Source organism: Trachemys scripta, chromosome 1 (genome assembly GCF_013100865.1).
Source record: "Trachemys scripta elegans isolate TJP31775 chromosome 1, CAS_Tse_1.0, whole genome shotgun sequence".
NCBI lineage: Eukaryota > Metazoa > Chordata > Testudines > Emydidae > Trachemys > Trachemys scripta.
This window is the reverse complement of record NC_048298.1, coordinates 293,498,372-293,518,777: the sequence shown is the minus strand read 5'-3', so window position 1 is coordinate 293,518,777 and position 20,406 is coordinate 293,498,372. Positions and strand designations below refer to the sequence as shown.

The 20,406-nt window shown below is 41.6% G+C and overlaps 1 protein-coding gene across 1 annotated transcript in view; it reads left to right on the top strand.

The window, feature by feature from the left end:
- Positions 1-20,406, top strand: part of LOC117871016 (complement C4-like) — an 89,349-nt gene that overhangs the window by 19,822 nt on the left and 49,121 nt on the right. The window contains exons 13-21 of the mRNA XM_034758570.1: positions 3,684-3,875; positions 4,794-4,943; positions 5,385-5,511; positions 5,908-5,979; positions 10,211-10,414; positions 11,740-11,854; positions 12,069-12,139; positions 14,935-15,074; positions 15,650-15,862. Coding sequence (XP_034614461.1) covers positions 3,684-3,875; positions 4,794-4,943; positions 5,385-5,511; positions 5,908-5,979; positions 10,211-10,414; positions 11,740-11,854; positions 12,069-12,139; positions 14,935-15,074; positions 15,650-15,862 — 1,284 coding nt within the window. The remainder of the gene's footprint in view (positions 1-3,683; positions 3,876-4,793; positions 4,944-5,384; positions 5,512-5,907; positions 5,980-10,210; positions 10,415-11,739; positions 11,855-12,068; positions 12,140-14,934; positions 15,075-15,649; positions 15,863-20,406) is intronic.

Below are 20,406 nucleotides of genomic sequence, written 5' to 3'. Positions count from 1 at the left end.
CTTCCAGATAAATGGTTCTCATTTTACAAGTAAAACTATACTTTTTTTTAAAATTACCTAGGATCCCAAAGTCCAGCTAGTCCTTTCAAGCTAGTGCATCATTACCTGCAACTAGAGCTGGCCAGGAATTTTTTGACAAAACATTTTTCAGTGGAAATGATCTGTTGAAACTGATGCTTTTCACAGGAAATGTCCTGTTTTGAAATATTTTTTGAAACGTGTTTTGAAATTGTCAAAATGTCCCATTTCAACATTTTCAAAATGAAAAGTTCCATTTTTTTGGAACCAAATTATATTTTTTGTTGATAAATTTAAAGTTTTTGTTTTTTAAATTAAATTATATAAATATTGAAATGATATGTTTCAAACTTATCTGAAGCAACCCAAACTGAAAGTTTTTTTGGATTAACAGTTTGCTAAAAATTTTGAGATTTTGGCTTTTTGTGCTGATTTAGGATTTCAAAAATCTCAAACATCTCCTTAGGATGAGAAAATAGTTTCCTGTTCAGCTGTGACTGAATCTAAGAGCATGTCTACACTACAAAATTAAGTTGCTCTAGTTTATGTTGGCATACAGCCGCCTCAGTAATTGCATAGCTTGTGCATATCTGCACTTTGCCCCTTGAGTGGGCTGTGTGCATCCTCACCAGGAGCACTAGCACGATTGAACTGTCAGTTCGGTGGCACCAGGTTCTTCAGATACAGATGAAGAAGTGGGGTTTTTTACCGATGAAAGCTTATGCCCAAATAAATCTGTTAGTCTTTAAGGTGCCACCGGACTCCTCGTTGTTTTTGTGGATACAGACTAACACGGCTACCCCTCTGATACTTGAACTGTCAGTGTGGGGAATTGTGGGATGGCTTCGGAAAGCCAGCAACAGGTGATGTAAGCAACAAATCAAAGGCCTGATTTACACTACAGCATAGGCGCCGACTTCCCCTTTGCCCAGTGGGTGGTTGACTCCTCACCCCTGTCCCTGGCCCCACCATTTCCCCGCCTCTTCCTGCCCTGCACCACACTCACCCTGCCCCCATTCCACCCCTTCCCCAAAGTCCCTGCCCCCATTCCATCCCCTTCCCCCAAGTCCCCGCCCCTGCCCCGCCTCTTCTTCACCTCGTCCCCGCTCCTCCCCATTGCTCACGGAAAGTCCAAAGTGCCACCAAACAGCTGTTAGGTGGCAGGGGGGCGGGAAGTGCTAGGAAGGAGGGGGAGGAGCGGGGATGTGGTGCGCTCCGGGGAGGGGAGGACGATGCGGGGGGAGCTTGGCTGCTGGTGGGTGCTAAACACCCGCTAATTTTTCCCCATGGGTGCTCCAGCCCCGAAGCACCCACAGAGTCGGCACCTATGCACTACAGAATTAGGTCAACTTAAGGCAGCTTATGTCAACCTTACTCTGTAAGCGTCTACATTAAAATGTAGCTCCCACCAATGTAACTTGCCCACTACACTGACTTAATAACTCCATTCCACAAGAGGCATAGTGCTTAGGTCAATGTAGTTAGGTTGATGCAGTGTCAGTGTAGACACTGCATTGCAAACATCGGCTATTGCTGCCTTTCAGAAACCGTCCCACAATGCCCCACCCTGGTAGTTAAATCAGTACAAGTTCCCCTGGTGAGGATGCACACTGTCACCACAAGGAGCGTAATATGGACATGTAAAACTAATTCAATTACTGTGCTGGCTGTACGTCAACATCCACAGTGTCTACACTGGCACTCTGTCGACCTAACTACATTGACATTGACTCATAGAGTCAATTGTGAAGGTAGAGTTATTAAGTTGGTGTAGTGGACAAATTACATTGGCAGGAGCGCAATTTTAGTGTAGACACTTACATAGTTAGGTCAACGTAAGCTGCCTTGCGTCGATCTAACTCTATAGTGTAGCTAAGACTGGAATTTAATGAGCAATTCTCTTCATGATCTCTTCATCTCTTCATGCACAAGCCAGAAAACAGTCTTGCTCAGTTTCTCACAGCTTTTATTGACTCTGCAATGCTAACAAGTATAAAAAATATTTCTTTCACTAAAATAAGCAGATCTGACTATGAATCCACTCAGGGAACAAATCAGTTGAATGACAAATATGTTCATTTTTTTTAATGATAACTGCACTTTACAGCTGACATTTTCAAAGCTGTGCAAAGCATTTGGACACCCAGTTACCATTTAATTTCAATGGGAATCAGGTGTCCAAATCCTTAGACAGTTTTGGAGATCACAGTCCCAAGATTTACAAGTAAGATGTAAAAAAAGAGACAATTTTATGCCAGAAAAACAATGAGGAGTCCAGTGGCACTTTAAAGACTAATAGATTTATTTGGGCATAAGCTTTCATGGGTAAAAAAAAACCCAGTTCTTCAGATGCAATTTTATATCAGGATTAGAATACCTGCTACCCAGAACTACCTGGGCACCTTAGTACCCTTGAAGTGCAATATCTGTAAGAAAGTTAAAACCTGTCTGAAAGGAGAAACTCCATTAGCTCATTTGTGAGGATCTCTGTTCTACTTTGGCCATTTTAATGGCAAAAACCTGCTGTTTTTTTTAGACTTATGGCCACATGACCCTGTGTTTTTATTGTGTCCTGTCTCATGATTTTTACTGTTGTTTTGAAAAGTGTCTGGCATCAGTTCAGGTAAAATCTTTATCAACTCTGCCATCTAAGGGTCTGATTCTGACTTTCTTACAACTTTTTCTAGAAGTGGTTCAACTGAAATAAATAGGATTACTTGCAGAGAAAGGAATTAGCCAATGTAACAATGACAAAATCAAGAATAAGAGCCAGACTCTGATACTCTTACTCACACTGAGTAATACCTTATCCTGTCAGTGAAAGACCTATCCCCCCTTCAGCCCAATGTAAGAGAGCCAGTGTTCCTATAGCCTGCTGAAAGACAGCCACAAGCCTGCCTTCTGAAGTCCCTTTTGCAAGGTCGGGTACAGGGGTGTGCTGGGGATAGAGTTGGGGATGAAGGAGTGTGTCAGGGTGGATCCCCAGCACACACATATGCAGAAATTCTGGGCAGTGCTGCAGTTCTAAGGGCAGCCTTGGGATGCTATTGTAACTTAAACAGGCTACCAGAGCTAAGTTATACTGGGGGACCTCTCCAGCCCTGGGAGTTGCCCAGAATCAGGAGAGCACGATTCCATGAGGTCTCCCATGGAGCTCAGAGGTACTAACCAGAGGCCATGAGTTGTGTGCTGTTCCTCTTTGAGGTGCAGCACCCAACATCACCCTATGGGTAGGTCTATACTTACCTCCGGGTCCAACGGTAAGCAATTGATCTTCTGGGATCAATCCCGGAAGTGCTCGCTGTCGACGCCGGTACTCCTGCTCCGCGAGAGGAGTACGCGGAGTCGACGGGGGAGCCTGCCTGCCGCGTCTGGACCCGCAGTAAGTTCGAACTAAGGTACTTGGACTTCAGCTACGTTATTCACGTAGCTGAAGTTGCGTATCTTCGTTCAAAGTGGGGGGTTAGTGTGGACCAGGCTTATGAGTAGTACCATTGACTTCAATGGGAGAACTTATGGAGTTAGGTGCTACTAACCCAGAATAAGTTATCAGAATCTGGCCCTAAGTGACATGATTATTAAGTTTCATATTCCCTTTATGTAATACAAATTCTGTCGTGATTGCACAGCATTTGATTTGTTTTGTATTTGCTTTTGAATTGCAGGTGGTGACAAAGGGGAAAGTTGAGGTTATGGGAAGGGTCCCTTACGCAAACAAAATAATCACCCTGGATGTTACTGAGAAAATGGTGCCTGCATTTCGCTTTATTGCTTACTACTTCGTTAAAAATCAACGCCACAGTGAGATTGTGGCTGACTCTGTGTGGCTAGACATTGTGGATGCCTGTGAAGGAAAGGTAATGACAAATAAAGGGATATTTATAGAGAACAAAAATAGAAAAAACATAAATAAGGTGGGATATGATAGAGATCGAGCCAAAGATCTGATCCCATATGTATAGAAGGGACAAAAAACAGTTTCATACAGGTTGGCGTGCATTTATTAATAATCTTTTGGTAATTCCACCATTACCACCATCACCACCATCTAATTCTGAATACACAAAGAATCTACATTAGAGTGGTCCCTTGTAGTAATCTTTTAAAAGCCTAGTATTTGAGGAACAAATTCTGCTCTCATGTACTTGATTTAGACCTGTGTAACCAAGAGCAGAATTTGGTCCATTAGCTGAAAGTGAGAAGGCAGATGTGGGAGAAGAGAAAGTGAAGTAGCAATTGTTTTAGTTTAATTAACTTTGTAACATAAATAAGCTACACGTCACTAGTTTTATTTCAAAGTATTTTTGATTGTCAGCTTGCTTTGGAAAGATATTAAATGCAGCTGGTACTGTTTAAGGCCCTGATTCAGCAAGGCACTTAAACATGTGCTTAAATCTAATTGAAGTTAAGCTCATGCTTTTCTGAATCCCTAAATATTTAAGGTAAAATTCTCTTCACACAGCTTCCAAGGCTCTTAGTGGGTGTTGCCCACATGTATCTGAGGGCAGAGTCTCCATTCTTTAAGGTTCTGGTGTTCTGAGCTCTCATTGTAGCAACTGGAGTAAAGGACTATCAGCACAGTTTAGGATCAGCCCTTTATCTTCGTCTGCCAACAAACATATACCATAAGTGACACAAGATAAATGTTAGTGATGTGAAATGCAGAAAGCTTAGATAGAGATTACCTATATTGCTAATACCCTACTAATATCAATGCTTGATATTAATGCTAATGAGAAATGTAAAATTCTGTTATTTAAACATTTTGCATTTAGATTAAACTGAAAACAGACCGAGACACATACGAACCAACAGAACTGGTAAATTTATCCATTGACACAGATCATGCAGGAACTGTTGCCTTAGCTGTGGTCGATACTGCAGTTTTCATTCTGAACAGAAAGAATAAGCTTACGGCCAAAAAAGTAAGTGTGTTAAAAAGAAAATAGCCTGTGTCACTGAGTCAAGTAGTATTTCATAGGAGAATAGAGAGATCTGAATATAATAAATGAGTAGTAATCAAAACATTATTCTAGACGTTGCTTATTTGGGAAAATATTTTTCTTATTTATTTATAATACATTTATAACCAATTTGCATAGGATTTGCCAAAGCAGAAAAGACTAGTAGGCTGTCCACTCTCATATGGGCAAAATTGATGATGCAGAGGAAGGCCATAAATTAATTCAATGTGTGCCCTTCTTAAAATGTTAGATTCCTTTCATCTCAGTGCTGGGGTGTAACCAATACTTCTATTTGCATCATTTCTGCATATGGCCCGATAACAGGATATGACATCGCTATTCAGAAAAGAATCACTAGTTTTGCAATAGTGCACCTTCCTATAATGCTATTATATTTTGTAGGTCTTTGAAGCAATGAATTCATATGATCTTGGATGCTCAGTGGGCGGAGGTGCTAACAGTGCTCAAGTTTTCAATGATGTGGGTCTGGCCTTTATATCAGACACAATTAAATCACATTTTCGGCAAGGTAAACAAAGACCTTCTTCCTTTGCTATAGAAGTGTATTGTGGTAGAATAAGTTCACACTGAATTTCTGGGGGTTGATTTTTAGACCTTGTATGGCACTGTATTGTTGCTTTACTCAGCGGCCTCCCTTCTGTGTGGTCTTCTTATTTCCCAATGTTCATTTTCCCGTCTTATACTATGTGTTCATAGCTCATATGCGGGTGAAACAGGCTACACTCTTGAGACTGGTCATTTGGCATCTATTGTAGATTGGACTGTGTGAGGGGGAAAGGCACTGGTAAACCAGCTTTGCAGATCATGCATCCTCTGGCTGCCAGGCCCCAGGCTGGTGCTGAGAAGCAACTTAGAGCAGCCTCAGGAATTATTTTAACCAAACTCTCTTGCTCTGTTTTCCTAGGTTATAAGTGTTCCCCTGCTACCAGAAGACAGAAAAGATCATTGGATTTTCACAAGCAAATTTCAGGAATTGGTATGGCCATTAATCTTCAGGGGGAAGAGTCAGAGGCTGCTGGGGCAGGGCGGAGAGGACTGGAGAGCTAGGGACCAGAGCCTCAGGGGTGGATGGAAGGAAGGGGAAGGATGGTGGCTGGGGGGAGGGGCGGCAGGAGCTGGAGCTTGCCTGAGGGAATGGGAGAGGTCTCAGTTATAGGAACAGGTGCTAAACGTTACAGGGTGTAATCAGGCTAAATCTATTTATACTCTTTTAGAGGACATGCCAATGCTAATTGTATGCCATTCCACTGTATCACCCAATATGTTTATGTTCTGTGTGTGCCATAGATTTCAGAGGAAAGCCATTTTAGAAATGATTTTATGGTTAGAAAATGTTTTATTAATACCACGTTTCCTTCCCTTCTGCTTCAAAGCCAGGTTGCCTTCGGCACAGTGTGCTTCAAATGACAGAAGTGTTAGTGATCTAAATATATATGATCTGAAGAAAGCATTTTCAAAAATAATTTTCCTATAAGTCTGTCACATGAAGACCTGATATCTTATGATCTGTCACTATAAGAAACAAATGCTTTATCCAAGGGTTTTCCTAACTTTCTGGAACTGGCTCTCTATTCCAAGAATAAAAATAGGGTCATGACTCACTCCCTGCAAGACCTCTAACCCTCAGCATGGGCAGGTGAAATTTTGAGTCATAACCATACTAGACATAACAACTAACTATGTAGTTTTTAACAGTGATTTTAAGGTTGTCTAAAGTTTTATAGATCAACATGCTGGAAGAACCTGTCTGACTGATTAATGATGTTCCACATAATGCTGAATTGGAGATTACAATCTTAATTCTTTTTATCTCTATGCAATCATGATACTTCATTTATATCTTTACCGTTAGAGAGAAACCTGATTTACAGAGACAAGAGAATGAAAATGAGATGGGAACTGTCAAAACTGATCCATCAAAAGCTGAGTATTCATCTTTCAGAGATACCCAAAATCTTCTGTTCTTCTGGCTAGAGAAAGCCAGTTCCAAAGTGCTGACGCAAGGGATGTCTGTCAACTTGCCTTCCAACAGCCCAGTCAGTCAACATCTTAGCTGAAAGGATTGGTGGTCCACCTCTTTCCTGTTGGTGGATCATCAGAAAAATAGTCCTGCTGCTGGATCTGAAGTTCTTTGAGATGCTGACTGTTGAATTCCTGATGGCTCCCATCTGGCATCTGTTCCCTTTAAAGTTTGAGGTGAAAGAAAGCTTCTCCAAGTTTCCTCTTTGCGCTTGGGAAGACCAGTTTCTAAGTGTTCTTATGAATAAGATCTGCCCTGTTTTTCAGGTACTGAGCAGTCATATTCCACTACAATAGAGAAAAGTTCAGCTCCTTTAGGTGCCCCCAAATGTCAGCAGCATAAGCTACGCATGACCCCTCCTGAATTATTGAAGGCATCCGCCAAGGGAGCTCAATCTTCATTCAGGAAAACGTCTGCTCTCAGTAAAAACAGTTGAGTTAGCCTGAAACTGTGAACCCATGAGACATGAGGTGCAGTGTTAGATCTGAGTGACCACACCACTGTTCTTACTTGTCTTTGCCCTGGTACCATATATGCAGGTTGAGATGCATCAGTGAGATACACCGCTCTCACTGAATGTGGGAGTCTTTGACTGCTTCTGAAATGTCTCAGATAAGCATTTTCGTGGCACTGCTTTGTAGAGGAGCAAGCCTTTTTCAATAGCAACATTAGAAACATACCTCACAAGCGCTAGAAGCCATCCAGTACCAGAGATACCAGTTGACTCATTACATTGAATTGTTAAATAGTCCCTTTTCCTGTCTTTTGAAAGCAACTGTTCTCATACATTCTCAGCCACATCACTGATACAGTACTGAATAGTCTCATTTTACAGGGCCTCTTTTCAGTTTGGTGGCTGATTCATAGATTCCAAGGCCAGAAGAGACCATCTAGTCAGGCTTCCTGCATAGCACAAAATAATTCCTAGAGCAGATCTTTTAGAAAACATCCAATCTCAATATAAAGATTGCCAGTGATGGAGAATCCATCACAACCCTTGGTAAATTGTTCCAATGGTTAATTGCCCTTACTATCAAAACTATATGTCTTATTACCAGTCTGAATTTGTCTAGCTTCAACTTCCAGCCATTGGATCCTGTTATATCTTTCTCCGCTAGATTGAAGAGCTCATTGTTAAATATTTGTTCCCCCGTTGACGCTTATAGCTTGTAATCAAGTCACTCCTCCTTTGTTAAGCTAAATAGACTGAGCTCTTAGAGTCTAGCACTATAAAGCATGTTTTCTAATCCCTTCATCATTTTTGTGGCTCTTCTCTGAACCCTCTCCAAGTTATCCACATCCTTCTTGAACTGTGGTCTCCAGAACTGGAGACAGTATTCCAGCCGCAGTCACATCAGTGATCAATACAGAGGTAAAATAACCTCTCTCCTCCTGCTTGAGATTCCCCCGTTTATTCATCCTAGGATTGCATTAGCCCTTTTGGCCACAGCATCATGCTGGGAACTCATGTTCAGCTGATTATCAACCACAGCCCCCAAATCTTTTTCAGAGTCAAGCCATATAATTTTTGAACCCATATTCATTGAGCAGGGAAGTATAAGATTTTCTACAATAGTATAATCCTTATAGTATTGTGTGATCAAGATAAGATGCCTGAAGGGCATGAGTTTTGTCATAGCCAGTTTGAATAGTCAAGTCTTGCTGATTGTTCAAGGCTTTGTGTTTTCTCAGGAAAAAACCCTCAGGTTCATCTTTCAGTGACAGTCATTTTGAAGGCTTCTTAGCCTCAGCTGCTAGCATTTCATATCACACCACACACTGTGATATCAAATCAGTCAATGTAAAACCAATTGTTGCATCTCGTGTTGTCTGTTAATTTTATGAACTGTCCTGAGAACACCTCACTTGCCATTGTCTCATTCACAAAACTTTTCAACAAGGCAGGGTCCTTTCCTGGCTGACAACCCTTTGGCTAGACGTGATCTCTAGTAAAAATGGAATGACATAGACAACATGATCATGTTAGGCTCATTGGGCCTTTGTGTTAACAGCAGATGCGCTGTTCTAGCTCAGTGGTATGTTTTATCATGGTCTGTGTGCATGGGCATGAGCACTTGCACTTCCTATGGTACATCATAAATAACAGTGCCGGTACAGGTGTTTTATTTGCAGCAGCTCTGTTGGCATACTACGTTCACGTTCTGCTCAAGACTATACTGAGCATTAGTCTAGATTAAGGTTGCAGTAATATGATGGCCTTAAAGGAAGCATGCCAATCATGACAAGACTTATAATGTGTATCTAATTACAAATGTATTACATTTCTTTTCTTTCCCACTGCAAACTCTTATAGTCATGTTTCAATTACATTTTTGGTAGAATTTTTCATGACATTGTTGGATCTTCTCTACAACCCTCTCTGGGACTGGATTCTACGCTTTGGGGAACAATACCTTATACTCTAAGAGAGCGTGGCTTCTCAGCTCTCCAAAAGGGATGGAGCATTCATTTCTAGCACTCCACCGTTATGAGATATTAGAACTTACCATTGTCACTGGATCGGGACGGAAGATGATGAGTGTAGTTTTCACTCTTTACTTTTATCTGAGCCTGAATGGGAGGGAAATGGGAAATGTTTTTGTGGCAGGTTCTTTTGTTTTTAATGATGGTCATTGAAAAGCTATTCAAAGACTAAGTATGTTGGAAGCATTCTCAGTGGAAATGGGCTAGTAGGCAGATTACAGGTGAGGATTTCCAAGTATATGTTTAGTTTATTAAACCATTCTGTTGTTTGTTCTGGCAGAAGCAGAAATAAAGGAACATAATCCATGCAGAGGAGAATAAACCTGATAACTGAAACTCACAATCTTAAATTTTTCTCTGTAAGAAAACAAGCATTTGAAAAATGTGTCCTAAATAAGATTCCAATTCTGCTCTCATTCACTTCAATTTCAGTCAGCTGATCCTGCCCCCAGTGACTTCATGGTCTGAACTTGAAGGAAAGATAAGATTGTAAACCCTTCAGGGGAAAGGACCTTCTTCTCGTTCAGTTTTAGTACAATGCCTAGCCGGGTGGGGCCCTGGTTCATGATAAGGATTCCTATGGCTACTGTAATAATAGTGAAAAATAATAATAATGACATAAGTGAAGTACATAAGTATGATTGAATATCTCAAAATTTATCAAAGCCTCTGCAACACTGATGTCACTGTAATTTTGTTACAGCTAACAAATACCAAGATCCTGCTCTACGAAAGTGCTGTCATGATGGAATGAAATTAAATCCAATGAGGTTTTCTTGTGCCAAAAGGCTAACTAGAGTTACTGGCTCAATAAAATGCAAAGAAGCTTTCAAGTACTGTTGTGAGAGGGCTCAGAGCCTAAGGAGGGAGCTGGAAGAGAAGAAACTAGCTTCTGCATTGGCAAGAAGTAAGGAATTTTGCCTTTTAGTAACATACCATTTTTAAAAAGTGAATTGTATACAGTCATCTCTGAAAAACGAACAGGAGTACTTGTGGCACCTTAGAGACTAACAAATTTATTTGAGCATAAGCTTTCATGGGCTACAGCCCACTTCTTCGGATGCATAGAATGGAACATATAGTGAGGAGTTATATATACATACAGAGAACATGAAAAGGTGGGAGTTGCCCAACCAACTCTAAGAGGCTAATTAATTAACGTGAACTGTTGTCAGCAGGAGAAAAAAAACTTTTGTAGTGATAATCAGGATAGCCCATTTCAGACAGTTTGACAAGAAGCTGTGAGGATACTTAACATGGGGAAATAGATTCAATGTGTGTAATGGCTCAGCCATTTCCAGTCTCTATTTAAGCCTAAGCTGATTGTATCTAGTTTGTATATCAATTCAAGTTCAGCAGTTTCTCGTTGGAGTCTGTTTTGAAGCTTTTCTTTTGCAAAATTGCCACCTTTAAGTCTTTAAGGGCTTTGTTGCAAGGATAGGTTCCTGGGTTAGTGTTTTTGTTCTGTGGTGTGTGGTTGCTGGTGAGTATTTGCTTCAGGTTTGGGGGCTGTCAGTAAGTGAGGACAGGTCTGTCTTCCAAGATCTGTGAGAGTGAGGGATCATCTTTCAGGATAGATTGTAGATCTCACTGTGTATTTGTACAGTGCCTAGCATAATGGTGACCCAATCTTAGCTGGGGTCTCTAAACACTCTTGTCATGCAAATAAATAATAACAATCACTATCATCATCATTTCTGAATGAATTTCAGTGCACTTTGGATCACACCCTATGTACCCAAGCACTCTGAAAGTCTTCCTGCCTGCTGACACTGTATGAAATTCAAGCAGAGAAGTGTTTTGCATTTGTCTCCATTCTGCCCCTTAGGCAGTCAATTTCATTGAACAATTCTGTGTGTCATGACTGATCCCATTCAAAGCATGATTTCTGTCACCGGTGTTCTCTCCTTTCACGCCCCATCTATCACAGTAGTAATGAAGAAATAATTTCTCCTCTTGTAACTAAAGGGGGAATTTTTTTGGTTGATAGCATATAATTTCCCAGTTTGGAAGGAAGAATTAACCTTTTGTTCAGTGTCAATCTTTAGTCGTTGTCTGTTGTCTTTATGCATTTTTTTGCACTTTACAAGATCAAAACCAGACAGAGTCTTTTCATTCAGCTAGTCAGCATATTAATCCTTTTGTCTTGTCTCTCTGACAACTGATTCTCCAAATCAGTGTAAGGTTATCAGCCATAGGTTTTAAGGAAGACTCCCAATTTCTGTTTTCCAGTTGGTGACGTTCCAGAAGAAGACGTGTTTGATGAAACTTCAATCAACTTGCGCAGTGTCTTTCCTGAGAGCTGGTGGTGGGAGACAGTAGAAATTAAAGAACCTGGACAGCATAGGTACTGTATTATTTGACCAGATGAATACACCTCCATGTATGTAAAAATACCTATAAATGTCAGTGTTCTGTTGAATCTATTATAGAGGGATTTGGACCTGCTTGCTGTGTCTCTCCTCCACAACTGATATTTTTTTTCAGTCTTCAAGATTTAAGGAATGAACTTGTTTTCATTTCATACATTCTTCTTAATACCTTATCTCTTGTCCCTTTAGGGTAACAAATGCTATTCCTGACTCTATAACTACTTGGGAAATTCAAGCAATAAGTATATCACCTCAAAAAGGTAAAAAACCCAATTGGTAAACTGTTGGTTCACTCTGTACTGATGCATGAATATTGACTCAACCTCTACATGATCTTAAAGATGTGCACTAGCTCATCTAGAAGTTATGGGCTCAATACAGAAAGTACAGAGTTGAATTTTATGGCCTGTTTTATACAGGAGATCAGATTAAGCAATCATCATGGTTCCTTCTGGCTTTGAATATCTAAGAACCTTTTAATTTTAGCTTCCAGTTGGACAGAGGGTTATGGCAAATGTAAATAACAATGATAAATAAAATGCTGAGCACTTTGAACCTATGAATCTTTCACTGTGTTTAGTGATGCCTGTGTTCATATTAAGTAAGTCTGGGGAGCAGATGCAAAAAGAAAATTCCAAAGGAATCCTATTCAGAAGATTTTAACTGAATATGTGGTACATTACCATTAACAGATTCATTGGTTTTGAATAATAATACCTAGCACTTTGCATCTGTAGATCTCAACATGCTTCACAAAAGAGGTCAGTGTCATTGTACCATTTTAAAGATGGGGAAACTGAGATACAGAAAGGTGAAGTGACTTCCATGTGATGACCAAGCAGGCCAGTTGCAGATATGGGAATAGAATCCAGATCTTCTGAGTCCCAGTCCTGTGCTCCATCCACTAGGCAACATTGCCTCATACATGCAGAAAGGATCATTCATTTGATCATCTAGTGTGCGCTCCTGTATAACACAGACCATAGAATTTCACTCTGTTAGAGTCATAGTCACAGAGTTTAAGGGCAGAAGAAGCCACCAGATCATCTAGTCTGATCTGCTATATAGCACAGGCCACCAGCACCCACACACTCAACTCAGCAACAGACATTAGACCAAAGTATTACAGCCCAAAGGTCATTAGACTATTATGTGCCACAGGCAGAGAATAGGAAGGACTGTGGTGCACCAGTGTCTGAGGCCCCAGCAATGGCAGGGAAATTTGGGCTCATACAGTTACTCCTGTATTGAGCCCAAATTCTCCACAAAGCATTTTAAGAACATGGGATTTGCCATGCCAGATCAAATTCAAGACCATTGATGTATCCAGTTGGGTATTCTGTTTCCAAATTTGCTGAACCAACCACTGGCCCATACTTCATGGCTTCAGAAAGCACACAACAAATCCACAATATACCCAGCCAGTTGTTCAGTGTTGGAGGCAGGAGTAAAAGTTTCCTCCTGACCCGGCAGGTCAGCTTATGGTCTGAAGCATACAGTGTGATTACCGTTATCAGTATTTTAGCTTGCCCAATCACAGACATAAGCTGCCATAAGATATAGCTACAGAGACTTTTATTCCTAGTTTGTAAACAACCAAACTCAGTGCCATTCTTTTGAATTTATTGTAAAAGCTTAGCAAATTCAGGCCTTTTCATAAGTCTCCCATGGATGCCAGCACTGGGTTTAGGTAGCACTGCTGTTCCAAATTAACATACCTTTTAACTAACGCATTATTGTAGACCCCAAAAAGATTGCCTGCACGGACCTTTGAGCCCATGCAGAATCCCATTGATTTCAGCAGGGCTCTGCACATGAAATGTCCCTTTGCAGAATCAGGACCGTAGTCATTTAGGCCTTGATTCATCAAGGGGTTTAACATGTGCCAAATATAAAGCCCCTGAGCAGGGCCGGCTCCAGGGTTTTGGCCGCCCCAAGCAGCCAAAAAAAAAAAAAAAGCCGCGATCGCGATCTGTGGCGGCAATTCAGCGGGAGGTCCTTTGCTCCCAGCGGGAGTGAGGGACCGTCCGCCGAATTGCCGCCGAATACCTGGATGTGCCGCCCCTCTCCGGAGCAGCTGCCCCAAGCACCTGCTTATCAGGCTGGTGCCTGGAGCCGGCCCTGCCCCCGAGTAGTCTCCATTGGTGTAACAATTACAGCAGTGGAGCACGACTATGGAGTACTACCCAAGAAAAGTAATGGAAAAGGCATTTCCTAGGAACCTAATTCACAGTCTGTTAAATATTTTCAGAGAAAAGAGATTATTTGGAAAGAAGTTCAACAAACTTTGTGCTATTTATTTTAGTACTGTGTGCAGGGCCAGCTCCAGGCACCAGCTTACCAAGCAGGTGCTTGGGGCGGCCACTTCGGAGAGGGGCAGCACGTCCAGCTGTTCAGTGGCAATTCGGCAGACTGTCCCTCACTCCTGCTCGGAGCAAAGGACTTCCCGCCAAATTGCCGCCGCAGATCGCGATTGCAGCTTTTTTTTGTTTTGTTTTTGTTTGGCTGCTTGGGGCGGCCAAAACCCTGGAGCCGGCCCTGACTGTGTGGGGTAAATTCTGTCATCCCTTTGTGCATGTAGAGAGCCCCGCCCTCAGCAGAACCAGTGTAGTTGTCCATGGGGAGACTACACTTCTGTATGTTACACAGAACACAAATTCACAGCTGCCTCCCTTTATGAAGCTCTGGGATGGGGACTGGAGCCAGGCCAGGAGTGGGGAAGGGTCAGTTTGGTGCATCCATGCCTGTGCAATCTCCATCTCATAGGTCATGTAGAGCAGGCATGCAGTCATGGTTGTCGAGCTGATCTGCTGGTGCACTACAGTCTTGGGGAAGGAATCTGTCTCCTAGACCTCCCCGGGACTTCCAACGCTATGCTGGGCTTGATGCAGGGTAGATTTGGACATATGTTTGTTTCTGAACATCAAGAAAGGAGTACAGCTATTTGTTCTTTTTTAAATGCAACATCTTAATGAGTACCTAAACTAACAGCACTTTGAAAAGCTAACATACCGTGGTTTTGCTGGGTCTGAACTCCAGTTTTCTCCTCCACCAGGTTTCTGCATAGCTGACCCCAAGACCTTTAAGGTTTTCAAAGATTTTTTTTTATCAATAAGGTTACCATATTCAGTTAAACGGTATGAGCAACTAGAAGTAAAAGCAGTTGTCTACAACTACCTTTCTGAAGATCTCAAGGTAATGTTACTGTAGTACATTGCTGAACTGTATGCTATATAAATCACCCAACCACCAATCCTTACTTCCTTTGTCAAGTTTCAGCTACATTGTCTGAGTTGCCCATACTTGGCTGAGGTCCTCTGGGCTTTGTAGAAAGGAGTAGAGCTAGATACAGGGAAGACTGTTGTATTTCCCCTGCTCCCTCACGCTTCGGGGACTAATGGAAAATAACATTAATGTTTATATTGCATGTTTTGAAAGCAATGAACAAATATTCACTAATGTATCCTTACATCCCTCCTGTAGGCAGGTGAGTACAGTTAGCCCCATCTTAGAATAAGCTGCTCAGTCTAAGTGGTTTAGCTGGGAGGCAAGATGGTCTAATGGATTAGCTATCGGACTGGGAATTAATAGATTGCAGTTCTGTTCTTGGTTTTGATAATGATTCATTGTGTAGCCACAATGGGCACTTAGCTCCTCTGAACCTCTGATCTATTTGAGGTTTGCTCTTCATTGTTTATATCTGTCAGATATCTATTTACTTGAGCAGTGGTGTAATAAATATTATTACAAGCATTTTCTTGTTCCAATAGGTTACAGTGAAGATGATCACTGTGGAGGGAGTGTGCAGTGCAGGGACATCGACAAAGGACGTGCAACAGAAACTAACTGTTAAGGGAAACTCAGCAGTGCCTGCCTATTTCTCAGTAGTTCCACTCACTGTAGGGGAAATTCCAATTACCATTACTGCTTTTGACCCAATTTCTGGGCACAGCGATAGTGTTATGAAGAAACTCAAAGTTGTGGTAAGTATAACAGCATTTGATCAGCTCAGCTGTGGAGCAGGAATTTAATAGCTCTCTTTCTGTCTGTCTCTGTTTCATTACATATACACATAATTGTGTGCATGGAACTCTCAGGAAGAAAATAGCATTAGAAAGTAGTGACTAGAATGCATTTAGCACAGAGAAGAAACTTCATTCTGGGATTGACCTATGACTACAATTCCCTGTTATAAGGTGGGTGCACAACTGGTTGGAAAAGCATACTCAGAGTAGTTATCAATGGTTCACAGTCAAGCTGGAAGGGCATATTGAGTTGGGTTCTGCAGGGATCTGTCCTTGGTCTGGTTCTATTCAATATCATAAGAACATAAGAACGGCCATACAGGGTCAGACCAAAGGTCCATCTAGCCCAGTATCCTGTCGTCTGACAGTGGCCAATGCCAGGTGCCCCAGAGGGAATGAACAGAAAAGGTAATCATCAAGTGATCCATCCCCTGTCGCCCATTCCCAGCTTCTGGCAAACAGAGGCTAGGGACACCATCCCTGCCCATCCTGGCTAATAGCCATTGATGGACCTATTCTCCATGAACTTATGTAGTTCTTTTCTGAATCCTGTTATAGTCTTGGCCTTTACAACATCCTCTGGCAAGGAATTCCACAGGTTGACTGTGCATTGTGTGAAAAAAATATTTCCTTTTGTTTGTTTTAAACCTACTGCCTATAAATTTTATTTGGTGGCTCCTAGTTCTTGTGTTCTGAGAAGGAGTAAATAACACTTCCTTACTTACTTTCTTCACACCAGTCATGATTTTATAGACCTCTATTATATCCCCTCGTAGTTGTCTCTTTTCCAAGCTGAAAAGTCCCAGTCTTATTAATCTCTCCTCATACTGCGGCTGTTCCATACCCCTAATCATTTTTGTTGCCCTTTTCTGAATCTTTTCCAATCCCAATATATCTTTTTTGAGATGGGGCGACCACATCTGCACACAGTATTCAAGATGTGGGCATACCAGGGATTTATATAGAGGCAAAATGATATTTTCTATCTTATTATCCATTCTATCCCTTTCTTAATGATTCCCATCATTCTGTTCGCTTTTTTGACTGTTGCTGCACATTGAGTGGATGTTTTCAGAGAACTATGCACAGTGACTCCAAGATCTCTTTCTTCAATGTTAACAGCTAATTTAGACCCCATCATTTTATATGTATAGCTGGGATTATGTTTTCCAATATGCATTACTTTGCATTTATCAACATTGAATTTCATCTACCATTTTGTTGCCCACTCACCCAGTTTTGAGAGATCCTTTTATAGCTCTTTGCAGTCTGCCTGGGACTTAACTATCTTGAGTAGTTTTTTATCATCTGCAAATTTTGCCACCTCATTGTTTACCCCTTTTTCCAGATCATTTATGTATATGTTGAATAGGACTGGGCCCAGTACAGACCCCGGGGGACACCACTATTTACCTCTCTCCATTCTAAAAACTGACCATTTATTCTTACCCTTTGTTTCCTATTTTGTAACCAGTTACCAATCCGTGAGAGAACCTTCCCTCTTATCCCATGACTGCTTATTTTGCTTAAGAGCCTTTGGTGAGGGACCTTGGCTTTCTGAAAATCTAAATACACTATATCCATTGGATCCCCCTTATCCACATGCTAGTTGACCCCCTCAAAGAATTCTAGTAGATTGATGAGGCATGATTTCCCTTTTCAAAAAACATTCCCCAACAAATTATGTTCATCTATGTGTCTAACGATTTTGTTCTTTACTATAGTTTCAACTAGTTTGCGAGGTACTGAAGTCAGGTTTACCAGCCTGTAATTGCCAGGGTCACCTCTGTAGCCCTTTTTAAAAATTGGCGTCACTTTAGCTATCCTCCAGTCATTTGGTACAGAAGCTGATTTAAATGATAGGTTACAGACTACAGTTAGTAGTCCTGAAATTTCACATTTGAATTCCTTCGGAACCCTTGGGTGAATACCATCTGGTCCTGGTGACTTATTACTGTTTAGTTTATCAATTTGTTCCAAAACCTCCTCTAATGACACCTCCATCTGGGACAGTTCCTCAGATTTGTCACCTAAAAAGAATGGCTGAAGTTTGGGAATCTCCCTCACATCCTCAGCCATGAAGACCGATGGAAAGAATTCATTTAGTTTTTCTGCAATGGCCTTATCGTCCTTGAATGCTCCCTTAGCATCTCGATCATCCAGTGGCCCCACTGGTTGTTTAGCAGGCATCCTGCTTCTGATGTACTTAAACATTTTTTTGCTATTACTTTTTGAGTCTTTGCCTAGCTGTTCTTCAAATTCTTTTTTGGCCTTCCAAATTATATATCTTCATAAATTATTAGGATAATGGCAGCAAGAGTACATTTATAAAGTCTGCAGATACCACCAAGCTGGGAGGGCTTGCAAGCACTTTGGAGGACAGGATTAGAATTCAAAATGATCTTGACAAACTGGAGAAATGGTCTGAAGTGAACAGGGTGAAATTCAATAAGAACAAATGCAAAGTATTACACTTAGGAAGGAATACTCAATTGTACAAATATAAAATGGGAAATGATTGCCTAGGAAGGAGTACAGAGGAATATGAGTCAATAGTGTAACACTGTTGTAAAAAAAGCAAACATCATTCTGGGGTGTATTAGTAGGAGTGTTGTAAGCAAGACATGAGAAGTACGTCTTTGGTTCTACTCAACAATGATAAGGCCTCACTGGAGTATTGTGTCCAGTTCTGGGCACCATGCTTCAGGAAAGATGTGGACAAATTGGAGAAAGTCCAGAGGAGAGCAACAAAAATTATTAAAGGTCTAGAAAACATGATCTACAGGGAAAGATTAAAAAAACTGGGTTTGTTTAGTCTGGAGAAGAGAAGACTGTGGTGTGACATAGCAGTCTTCAAGCATGTAGAAGGCTGTTATAAAGAGAAGAGTGATAAATTGTTCTTCTTAAGCCGTCAGGACTAGCAAGAAGTTCTGGGCTTAAATTGCAGCACGGGAGGTTTAGGTTAGCCATTAGGAAAAACTTCCTAACTGTCACGGTGATTAAGCACTGGAACAAATTACCTACAGAGATTGCAGAATCTCCATCATTGGAGGCTTTTAAGAACAGGTTAGACAAACACCTGTCCAGGATAATCTAGAAATACATAGTCCTGCCTCAGTGCAGGGGAATGGACTCGATGACCTATAAAGGTTTCTTGTAGTTCTACATTTCTATGACTATTGTAGGTAAAAAGAGCTCACTACTGAATTATCCTGAAGGAGAGAGGAGTTCACTACCTCCGATGTATCTCGAACTACTCCAGTATGCTTGGTTCTCTGCTCTTAAAGGAGGAGTCCAATTGCTTTGGCAACCATCAAAGGAGTGGCCTCGCAAACCAGCCAATCACAGTTGGTTGGAAAACAGTGTGGGCCTAACTAGCCCCAAACCTCCTCCTAGGTTGTATATAGTACTGCATGTGCAGCTGGGAGGGTTTTTTTTCTCCATGAACCTGTGGCTGAAGATTTGCATGGTGTTCACCCACCTATATGCAACATTTGTGATGGTGGTAACTCCTAGTAGCCCTGGCTTTTGTTCCTAGCCAACATTAATGGTTGTACAGCTAAGGAGCATACCTGAAAAGAAAGCTGCCTTGGATGAATCTTTAATCTCACTGCTTTCTTCTTTAAAGGTGGGAGGGGATGCCATTTTCAAAAGTCAATCTAGCTCGGGGCTTCCCAACAGAGGGTCCCTTTGGCAACCTGCCAGGAGCCCAAGGCCACACCTAATTTACATATAATGGGACTGATTCTGGCTGCACTCACCATTAATAAGCAGGTGCAGCCTCAGGGATCAAGATAAAGCACTGAGTGTTGGGAACCTGTAGCTTCCACTGGCCACATTCCCACATTAAAATGGAGGCAGCCTTTATTATTTATTTATGTATTTATTTATATGTTCACTTGCTAATAACATGCTTGTTGCTGTACAAGACACAAAGATAAAGTCAGTTCCTACCCCAAGAAGCTTCATCTAAAAGACATAGAGAAGATGGGAGACACTGGGAAGTCAGGAAGGAAAGCAGTCATTTGTGGTAACTTTCTGCCTCTTTGCTGGAAAAAGCACTATTGGCCTTATCTGGCCTCCATTGCTTTAGTATCCATGCAGGAAGTCTGTGGCAGAGGAGGGAACTGAAACTGTGCCCCCCAGATCCTAGCTTGGCACCCTTCTCAGTGGACCATCCTTCATAGTGATAATGCCCAGCACAAGGTCTTCCATATTTAACAAGCAGTCTGGAATTTTGCAATGTCATGATAACAGGGACCACATTCCAGGTAGTGAGATCAAGAATACTGAGACATTAGAATCATAGGACTGGAAGGGACCTCGAGAGGTCATCTAGTCCAGTCCCCTGCACCCCTGGCAGGACTACGTATTATCGAGACGAGTGGTGTGCAACCTGCGGCCCATGGGCTGCAAGTGGCCATTCAGGGTAATTCGCTGGCGGGCTACAAGACAGTTGGTTTACATTGACCGTCCACAGGCATGGCTGCCTGCAGTTCCCA